Source organism: Thunnus thynnus, chromosome 22 (genome assembly GCF_963924715.1).
Source record: "Thunnus thynnus chromosome 22, fThuThy2.1, whole genome shotgun sequence".
NCBI lineage: Eukaryota > Metazoa > Chordata > Actinopteri > Scombriformes > Scombridae > Thunnus > Thunnus thynnus.
The window spans coordinates 23940778-23952017 of NC_089538.1; the positions used below are offsets into that span (position 1 = coordinate 23940778).

The 11240-nt window shown below is 39.4% G+C and overlaps 3 protein-coding genes across 3 annotated transcripts in view; 2 read left to right on the forward strand and 1 right to left on the reverse strand.

The window, feature by feature from the left end:
• Nucleotides 1-11240, forward strand: part of LOC137174478 (uncharacterized protein MCAP_0864-like) — a 167358-nt gene that overhangs the window by 140561 nt on the left and 15557 nt on the right. The gene's annotated exons all lie outside the window — the stretch shown is intronic.
• Nucleotides 1-11240, forward strand: part of LOC137174482 (butyrophilin subfamily 3 member A2-like) — a 75067-nt gene that overhangs the window by 53681 nt on the left and 10146 nt on the right. The window lies entirely within an intron of this gene.
• LOC137174483 (putative high affinity immunoglobulin gamma Fc receptor IB) lies at nucleotides 921-4200 on the reverse strand. The gene is made up of 5 exons (XM_067579812.1): nucleotides 3933-4200; nucleotides 3785-3823; nucleotides 3214-3471; nucleotides 2138-2383; nucleotides 921-1952 (listed from the first exon to the last, which is right to left on the reverse strand). Exons 1-5 carry the CDS (start codon nucleotides 4165-4167, stop codon nucleotides 1804-1806), a joined length of 927 nt encoding a protein of 308 aa, XP_067435913.1. The 5' UTR covers nucleotides 4168-4200; the 3' UTR covers nucleotides 921-1803.

Sequence of the window (11240 nt, forward strand, 5' to 3'; positions counted from 1 at the left end):
ACTTGATAAACTCAACACTGACTGAATCCAACATTATCAGCTTGATACTCTATGTACAGTATGTTCTTCTTTTGTATTGAACAGTTCACAAGAGATTTTGTCCAAAATGTGGTGAAATGTTGCTGTAGTCTGGTTTGTATTTTCTTTGTAAAGCATTACTTGCAGCTATTTTTGTCTGATATATTGAACTTTAATAAAGTTGAGGGGCTAAAATGTTTACTCAGAATTAAAATGTGGGCTAAAGCAAGTTCCAGGGTGCTTCAGGCATGTCTTTCTGTATTTTTACTGTTTTTAATTTTTTTAATGAAATTTTCCTGTAGAGAAATGGTTCTGCTGATCATTTTGCCTTTGAGATGCATGTTAGCTTAATGAACTGTAATGAAATTAAATTTCTCAATTATACCTCAATCATAAATGCTTTTCATAATTATATTTTAAAACATATGATGTAACTTTGATGATGTCATGTCATTATCTATTGTCATGTTTTTACAGCTCAGCTTTGTAAATCATCAAACTGGAATATTGTTGTTATTCTGTGTTTTGTATTAAATCTGTAGTTTTGAACTTTAACATATAAATGAACATCCATTAGATTCATACTCTTGCCAAATGACTTCACACAATGCTGATTAAGTTTATCACCACCAGGTAAATCTCTCTGTATTTCACAGTATAGTCAAATACAGAGTTTTTAATCTGGTGTTGGGTTTGACATCCTCACGCTGGCAGGATGAACACATACTGCACATGCTCTAGTGGCAGAGCAGGCACACTACAGACTTCAACCAGCTGAGCCACCTAACTTCCAGTTAGACCTTTGCTAACTTAAATGGGGATAAAATAATTTAATAGTGCAACTCTTCTAGATTTTCCAAACGTTATTGGACTGAATGGATCAAATTCTGATAATGAAACCAGTCATTTCACGGGGGATGTGTAACAAACATGGTACAGAAGCTTGTTTACTATGTTCGTACTTCATAATTATATTATGTTATATAAGTCAGTTTTGAGTTTGTTCTGCTATTTTTGGACAGACTGGCCCTTTATGCAGCCCCTCGGTTCAGCCTCTGTCTCAACAGGCTGTTTTAGCTCCTGTCTCTTTCAGGCCCCCCTCCTGACGGAGGTTATGTAAACCAACAGTAGTAGTTGAGTTTCACTTCTTATTCTTGTTCTTCACTCAAAATGTCAGCTTCACAAATACATCACTACAAATTTTGTAACTTTGACTATGTTTACACCAGAATAGGACAAAAATAACAGAAAGTCACAAAAAACATGTTATTTTCTCCTTTAATATAAATTCTTATAAAAACAATTTACCCTTCAAGCTATCAAACAAACTCTCTTCTATATAAATACATCGTCTCATGTGGTTTGTGTCTGAGAAGCTCAAATTATCTGAAGCATCTAAAATAAAACACAGAACAACATATGCTGAGAAAATGTCTGTTTTAAAAATAGGTGATGTATATGCGGTAACTCTGTGGTTTTTAACTTTTTCTGCTCGTGAGAAAGTCTAACAGCAGCCACTGCAAGCATGAACACGTAATGCAGAGACGTTTGACAGCAAACACTGGACTTGATCAAACATAAAGGTGAATTAAAAAGCTGAAGAAAGTTAAAAAAAACAAACAAAAAAATCTTGAATTTAAAATATATCTTTGGATCTACCAGAATTTCCCAGACCCAGAGCATGATGGAATGTTTTCTGCTTCATTATCGTAATGACCAAACTAGCTGCCAGCATACTCTGTACTGATCACGTACCAGCGAGTTTCTCTCATATGTGACTATCAGTTATTTTTGTGTAACTCTGAGTTTCCCACAGTGAAGTAGTCCCACCAGCAGCAGCAGCAGAACCACCATCACAATGGTGAACACAGTCCTTAAGAGCAGGAGAACATAGAAGGAGTGATCTGAGGAGGGACACGTCTCTCTGTCAAGAGCTGCAAAGACAAGAGAACAAATCTGCTGTAACACCATGGTAACACTATGTAACACATCTTCCTTAAGGGCTTAAAAAAACATCAGTAAATAAAACTCTAAGAATGAATAGTTGAACTATTCATGCACTGCAGCCATCTAAAAGTAAATTATTTTAATCTAGTTGTAGTTTTAAACAGTTTGATACCTCTGACAGTCAGTCGGCTCTCTGGTGATTCTCCAACATCAGAGGTGTTACACTTGTAGAATCCTTCATCAGACTTGGACACACTGTGGATGGTGATTTCTCCTGTAGAGCTGCTTCTCATGAAGAGGCCATTCTTATAGAAATCAGCTGTGAGATGGGAAGAAGTCGTCTTGTATCTACAGCGCAGAGTCACACAATCTCCCTCCATCACAGGGACGACAGAACTCTCCAGGATCACAGAGCCAGCTGAAAAACAATTATATCTTCTGCTGAACTTTTATGAACTAGACTTGTCTTCCTCACTTTGTGGGAGTTAGACGGGAAGATTGATATCAGTTTTATTTATGTGAAAATAATGAGTTTTTTTGTTTGTTTGTTTTTTTGTAGTATCAACATATTTTTTTATATAATCTCCAAAAACAATCTAATGTAAATGCTGCAAAGACAAGAGAACAAATCTGCTGTAACCATGTTAACAGTATGTAACACATTGTGCCTTAGGGCTTAAAAAAACATCAGTAAATAATATAAGAATGAATAGTTGAACTATTCATTCACTGCAGCCATCTAAAGGTAAATTATTTTAATCTAGTTGTAGCTTTAAACAGTGTGTTACCTCTGACAGTCAGTCGGCTCTCTGGTGATTCTCCAACATCAGAGATGTTACACTTGTAGAATCCTTCATCAGACTTGGACACACTGTGGACGGTGATTTCTCCTGTAGAGCTGCTTCTCATGAAGAGGCCATTCTTATAGAAATCAGCTCTGAGGCGGGAAGACATCGTCTTGTTTCTGCAGCGCAGAGTCAATGTGTCTCCCTCCATCACAGGGACGACAGGACTCTCCAGGATCACAGAGCCATCTGAAAAACAAGGGTTTTATATCTGTTGTTGAAAGAATACTTGGAAATTTTATGGAATATACTTGTTTACTTGCTTTGTGAGTTTTCGAAGGGAAGATTGATATCAGTTCAATCTCTACAAAAACATACTGTTCAATCTGTATCTCAGCATTTCTTTCATTGACTATCCACAAGATGGATTTAATGTAATGACTTTATAATGACTTAAACATACTAGTGACAGTGATGTTGACACGGTTGCTTTTCTTCCCTCCTTTAGTCTCACACCAGTACTCTCCACTGTCTGCTAGATAGACTCTCGGAATGGTGCAAGATACTGTTGAGGTGCTCGTAATATTACATGCTGAAATAAATTCCTTAGTATCTCTGATCCCTTCCAACTGACTCGAGTCATCGAGACCCTCACAGTGAAAAGAGACAGACTCATATTGAAAGACCTGCAGTTTGGTTGGAATGATACGAAAAGCTGCATCTGAGAGAGAAAGAGACAGATCAAGATAAAAATGTAAAATCCATTATACAAAAATATGATTTCTATCATAGAAAGAAAAGGACAAATCAATGTACCTGCACCTTTTAAAAGATACTGTTTAAATTTGTTCTTTTTGCAACAGCACACACTAAATTTGAAAATGAACTACCACAAAATACAAAGCCTAATTCAATGTCAGGTTCATTTACGAAAAAACATAAATATATAAGCCTACATTACATCATCACGATGGAGGCAGAAGTTTAAACAATTTTGAAAAATCATTTAAACCCCTGAATTAACTCCTACTTACCACTGTTCTGAACATCCACACTTAGAAGAATGAATACAGCTGGACAGAAAAGGGAAGAAAACTGTATATCAGACAAAGATGCATTTATATATCAGAAAATATAAGGCTTAAAAAGAAGAAAAAGAGAAAACTGACACTAAGTACTCACAGAGTCTGATGCAGAAAGCTGTGACCTCCATGCTGTCGTGCTGCTGTCTGAGCATCAGACAGAAATGCAGCTGAACATAGTGTACATGACAACTTCCTCTTCCTGTGCAGGTCTTCCTGCCAGACTCACACTGGTGTCCATGCTTAAGTCTTGCCCTATAAGACACAGCATGCCTCAGAAGTGTACCTCTGTTTGCTGAAGAGGTTGCAAATTTAATCTGACAGCATGTGATCATTTGCACAAAAAATTAGACGTGCACTCATATGTGCCCAATACCAGCTGCCAAATGGGCGGCAGGTAAAAGAGCTGGTCTTGGTGGGCTGGACCCTGGCTGTGGAAACTACTTCTAGAAACAATGAATATTGCCTCTGTCCACTTTCGAGCTCTCTCTTTCTCTCTCTCGTCTTTTTTAAAATGAGTTGGGAGTCAGCAAAGTCTAACTTAACTTTTAACGTTATCAAATGAAGAGAGATGTCCTCCCCTCTTCCTAGTAATGTTTTTGTTTTCTCTCATGGCAGGGTTGTACAGCATTACAGATTGTATTTCTCCAAAAGTTGATTCTGGTTCAACTCTCTTGCTGCAGCGCCCCTGTGGCCCCCACCCCCGCAGCCTAAATGCACAATACACAATGCTGCCAACTGGTTACCTGAGGCTGGTGACATTAAAATCATGAAGAAAGAAAGAAAAGTCATTTTCTCTCAATGAAAAACGTAGTCTCATTGAGAAACGAGCTTACAAGATGCAGCAGCAAAACAAGCTTTTGAAACAGCTGTTCTGTATTTTGAAACAGTCATAAAATTCAGTTAATAGCGAAGCTCCTGTTTTATTACTTTATACAAATGTCAATTAGATAGTAATCTGCATGAGAAATTAAGAAAAAAAATTGGTTGTAATAATCATCCACTTATAGTGATCAATTTGACCCGGACAGAAGTGATCAGTATAAGCAGTTTCCACTGTACTTCTATTCATATTTAACTCTGCCTGCTACATACAGACCTCCCTCTCTTTTTAGGCTACTTGGTTTCTTCCAGCTAGAGCGTGCTATAATAGATGGGTTTCTGAGCAACGTCGTCGGTGAGATGTGCACACAGGCGCAAGGCAGAAAGCTAACCAGAATGACAGAGAGCTTATGAGAAGCTCAACATGTGAAGTTTTTAGGCTATAAACTGCACAAATCTCAGAAGTAATAGATGGAAAACATTCATTATCCCAGGATGGTAACCTCCCAGTCAGTTCACAGTGCAGAATTAGCTGTTAGCTTCAGAGACCTGGACAGACTCCTGGATTTTATGAAGGAGGTGAAGATTTTACTCTTGAAACTGCAGGAAGAAACGTTTATTTGAAGGTCAGACAGCTCACCCTGTTACTGTGTTTCAGGCTATTTAATAAAGAGTTCAACTTTGTCAGACTGTGTGATCAATAGAGAATTTCAGTCACATGAGTTCTCTGGTCTCTAACTTTTACCTAAATTGTACAATATTTTCAATTTTAATATTTCTTGAAAAATACACATGCTCTCATTGCTTCTTTATGTTGAATGTTAACACAGGTGTGTGTGTGTAAAATTCAGACTGTATAAAAATAATGGATGTAGCCACCATTACGTCACCCACTGGTTTTTACGGACTTGTGTTTTGAAGCCTCGGGTTTGGCATTTTGACCGTCACCATCTGGGATTTTTGGAGCCAGAAGTGATGAGAAGTGACCATATTTGGACGAGAGGGTGGAGCTGACCCTAACCCTAGCTGCTGGCTGCTAATTTAAATAGCATGGTTCATTTACAGTCTATGGTCAACTGTGATAATGCTAATGCTAATGCTGATTTTTGCTAGCAAAAAAAACAGGCATGAAACCATTAAAACAAAATGTACTTACTGGAAAAACAGAGTAACTGACTCCTTAGAGGGTCTTTTAGTACAACAAAAGACTGAACAAGACTTTTTTAAGTGACCAGAATGTTAGAATTAACTTTCATGAACTGAAAAAACCTGAAATAGCTGCAGCTACGCCTACAGCTACATTCTATGAATCTGGGGATACTCTATGTTTATGCTACCTAACCAAGGTTAGTGACATCGCTGTAGTAGTGACTTGCCTATTACAACGTAGCCACGCCCTAAAGCATACCCTGCTTTATCACCAAATTTCAAATAAATGGGACCATAATTTACAAAATGAACATCATGCTGTGTTGAAGAAGACTTTAAACTATCAATTGAGACCATAAACTCATTAGGAAAGTATTTAATGAGGTTATGAATCAAGTTGCCACACCCTGCCTGGACTTTGTTTGTTTTTTGGTCTTTTTGTGTTTTTGTGTTCTTTGGGGTCTCCTGGTTTGCACTTCTGTTTAGTCCTTCTGGTCATGTGGGTTTTCTTGTTGTATTTGGGTGGTCGGTTTGGACTGCCTTTTGTTGTTTGGCCTGGCGTGTTGTGTACTTGGGTTTGGGTTCATGATGGTTCTTGGACGGGTTGGTGTGGGTTGTATTTGGAGTTTGTGTTTTTTGGGTTTTGGTTTTGTTGCTGTGTTTCCCTTGTGTGTTCATGTGCTCTTCTTCACCTGCCCTGCTTCACCCTCGTTAGCCCAGCTCTGCTCTGTGTCTTCCCCACACCTGCCCTGCTTCCTGTGTTTCCCTCACCAATCACTCCCAGCCTGCCCTTGTGTCTCGTCACCTGTTCCCCATTCCCTGATTAGTTTAGTCTGTATTTAAGGTCTGGTTGTGAGTTGAGTCTTTGTTGGATCATTTGTTTTGTTCAGCTTGTCCTGTCCTGTCCTGTCCTGTCCTGTCCTGTCCTGTCCTGTCCTGTCCTGTCCTGTCCTGTCCTACCCTACCCAACCCAACCCACCTCAACCCACCTCAAGATTAAAGGTTTTTGTCTACCTTGCAATCTCTGCATGCTGGTCTCTGCAATTGCGTCCATTCCTGCTACTCAACCTGACACAAGTAAGAAGTGGGGTAATTTTCCAATAGACTTCTACACAAACTGACTTCTTTTTGGAGCCAGTGGAGTCGCCCCCTGCCGGCCATTAGAGAGAATGCTGGTTTAAGGTACTTCCGCATTAGCTTCACTTTTCAGATCCGGAACTACCCGCTTGATAAAACTACAACAAATGCTCAGGGATGCAACATATTTATTTAGGCTATGTATCATTCTCTGTCCTGCCAGGGCATTTCATTTAGTTATTCTGCCAGCATGAGATGTGGCTGAAAGGATATTAAGATTTGCATCATTGTGTATAACCTACAAAATTGTTGTATTTACAGGACAACCAGCATATGTAATGCTCTACACCTATCCTGACTGGATGCCATCTTTCCTTTAGGGCCACAATGAAGTGAAAGTGACAGACCAAGAGAGGTTTGCACATCACTTGAAACATGAGAAGACTAGGGAAAGATCGAGGAAATGGAGGAGAGGGCTCGACGCAAAGCGGAGGAGAGAGTTTGACAGAAAGCAGACAGGAGGGCCTGACAGCTAGTGGACAACAGGGCACAACAGGAAGTGGACATGGCACAACATCCTGATGAGCAGAGTGTAGAGGAATGTGTGCTCTGCAAATCTAGGCACGATGAAATCAACCATCTGCTAGAGGAAAACAGGCATCTGAAGCATGAACTTGATGAATGCAAAATGACAATTTTTGAGGGATGGTGATCGCAAACATTACATAAAAAATTAAAGTATTACTCTGGACTTCCAAGCTATGCCACTTTTCAGGTTTTGTTGTGCCATATAATGCCATTTCTGCCGCAGGGAAGAAGAAAGCTGACACCCGATGATACTCAGATCTATTTCTCTGCCAAACCCAATAACTTGAACCAGCTGTACTCCCTCCATGATGGTTTAGCTGCTATCACAGAGTGGATGACTTGAAATTTCCTCCATCTATAACCCTGACAAAACTGAAGTTCTATTAATTGGTCCTGAAATCTTTGTCACTGCAGCTACTCAGTTTTTTGGCCCACTTCACCTGAACATTAAATCCACTGCTAAGAATGTTGGTATCATCTTCAACCAGTAAACGACATTTGACCATCATGTTAATAAGCTTGTCCAGTCCTGTTTCCTTCAGTTAAGAATAAAGTAAGCAAAAATAAGACCTATATTGTCCCCTACTGTTCTTGAACAATTAATCCATACATTAATTTTCTACTGGTTAGACTACTGTAACTCCCTCTACACCTGCCTTAGTCAGTCTTCTCTAAAACATTTACAGTTAATCCAAAATACAGCAGCTAGACTTCTAACCAGAACTAGCTGTAGCTCCCACATTACCCCTGTTCTTGTGTCCCTCCATTGGCTTCCGATAAAATTCAGAATAAATTACAAGATCCTGCTGATTACATATAAAGCACTCCATGACCTCGCCCCTAGCTACATCTCTAAGCTCCTTGTTCCCCATTCCACTTCACGACCTCTTCGATCCTCAAATCTTGGCCTATCTATCCCCTGCACAGACGCCAAACCAAAAGGTGACCGCAAATTAACATTTTTAGCCCCAACTCTGTGGAATCATGTTCCACAATCTATTAGATCTGCCGAATCCTTGGACTGTTTTGAACGACGCCTAAAAACCCATTTATATCGGCAAGCCTTTCTGTAGACCTCCCTTCTTGTCCTGTTTTATTTCATTTTAGTTGATTTCTCTCTGTGTCGTGTTTGTCTATTTTATTAACCCATCTGTTTCAATTCAACATTTCACCATGTTCATCCACATTTAAACATGAATTGCATATGTATGATACGTTACACAAATGTTCAGAGACACACCTCTATGATGTTATCACCATCACAATACCAGAGTTAAATCCTTTGATTAGGTTAAAAAATAAAAATGTAGTCTTTGTTGGCTATACATTAATTAACAGGGTCTCACACAAAAGTCAACAATCATCAGTACAGCTAAATTAAAACATACTATAGTTATTTAACAAACTTACTTCTCATATTAGCTGAGTTACATAGAGTTTAATGATAATTTAGTAGATATCACAATAATCATACATCAGTAGAAGTCTTTGTTCAACATTCAACCTCACTGAAAATTGTCCACTGGATGGCACTGTGGTTCCATTACTGTGTAATAATTAAAACTAGATATCACTATCTCATCTATACTTTGTCGCAGATAGATCAGAGTTGGAGTGGTTTGACAGAAATTCAATCATCCAAATATTTAGCTTTAGGTACCCGGGCTGTACTGTGTGGTGGCTCTAGCCATATGGGTTGTTGTGCACCTGCATGCAGATAAGTATTACACGGCACCTTGGGGTGTTAGTTTGCTGTGTGTGTGTGTGTGTGTGTGTGTGTGTGTGTGTGTGTGTTTGCAGTGGTGGCAGTACTGTGCAAACACATGGTGATATAGTCGTGGGAAGAAGAGGCTATCCTGTACCAGTCAGCCTGGCTAGTTAATCATGTTTTTGTTTTTTTCCTTTAGAGTGAGGAGTACTTTGAATATATATATTTTTTATTATTTGCACAGAAACAGCATGATCGTGAGGGTGTGGGAGGTATTTTAAATTCTTAAATACCTACTTGGCAGATATTATCTTTATTATATTAATAACTTGGTCTCTGGTTGTATTACAACATTACTGTTTTTTAAATTGATCTTTTTAAATACATTTTGATACAGTTGTGCTCGAAGCCACATCTCTGTTTAATTTCTTTACACTTATCTGTGTGTTGACCTGTATAGAGTAGGTGGTCTTGGGTGGAGCCCAGGTTAAGGTGGGATTAGCCTTACCCTCCAGTTGGGCAGGTCACACTTGGATTTTGCCATGCCACAAGCCATAAACTTTAACCAGAGGAACTACACTTAAATAACTTTTACATCACCTCTCCGGTCTAATGTTTATAACATTGTTAGGCAGTTGTCAAAACTGGTACACAGAGATGGAGGACTCAAGTGCACAACTCTGGAGACAGTTCAGTTGTAAGATCAAAAGTCTTTATTCAGAGAAAAAAGGGTTTGGTTCACAAAAGTGCAGTCAGTCAGGCAAGAATCCAGAAAAGGGCTTAGGCAAAGACGAGGTCAAAAACACAAGCAGAGATCTAGAAAACTAGGAACACTAAACACTAGGAAAATGCTGGAACACTTGACAGTAGGGATGAAGATGTGGGACTGAGATGGTCCCTCCCACCATCGGAGACAGCCTGTAGCGTTCGAGCTTATGCTAATCGCTCTGGACTTATAACTCGTAACTGTTGCCTCCTGTTTTGTTTCTGATCCTGTGGAACTGTAGTGGCCTCACCAGGGCGCAGGCCTGAGCAGTAATGAAAGCAGTAACTTGTAAAATAACTTAAATAACAGCTCATGTAATGTCAGTTTTATAGCACATTTTCTTTGAACAAGGGGGACAAAACTAGATATCATCTGCTGCAGGGGCATCCTCAAATCCAACACATTCGAGATGAAAATACTGGACTCTACAATTTTCATTTTCACAGGCCACCATGTCACCTTTCTGTTCAGGTCCATGACACAGACACCATTGTGTTTTCTGTTTTTTTGCACTCTGCTTTTTACATGTTACTGGCCTTCCTTACATTTTGTTTTTTGTTGTTGCTCACTGATGCTTGGGAGACCGTTTGAGTGAAGTGTTGCACAATGAGTTCTGGGATGGAAACTGCCATGAAAAATAGTTGTGCCTTCTGTAGATGTGCCCTCCAAAAGTCAGTGTTTGGTTCTCTGCGCAGTTGAGTTTTAATATTGGTGACTGTGTTTCAATTGTACCTCTCCATCAACAAGTTTGAGTCAGAAGTTGCTGTCTTTGGCCAAACAAGCCTCTTTGATTGAGTTGTTTCTGTACTTGGAGGGACCCTTAATTTCAGTGCAACATTTCCCACAGCAACTGCACCTCGCTATACCATCTGGTGATGCTCCCACTTGAGGGAAAGCTGGGTTTATGAAAAACCCACATGTTGCAGCCTCTTGGCTGTTATGTTTTCCCTTGTTTTTTTTTATATAGGCCCTCCTTGCCTCTTCTCTATGTTATGATGCCCCGAGTTATGCCCTGAGTGACATCAGCCGTGGTACATTGCCATCTTTAAGATAGCACACCTTTTGACAGTTGAAAGAGCTAATGACCTGATATCAGTAGCATAAACAGCATGCATGTTAGAGGCAGTGATCCTGCCTGCTTGAGCAGCAAAGCAAAATGACAACTTCTGCTGTTTCTGTTTGCTCTTTTCAATCTGTTCTGCCTGATCCTCTGAAACATTAGCTTTTTTTTTTTTTTTTGCTGTTCCAAAATTGAGAAATCACATCCATCAAGCCTGGTGTCATGTGGGCAGAGAAGG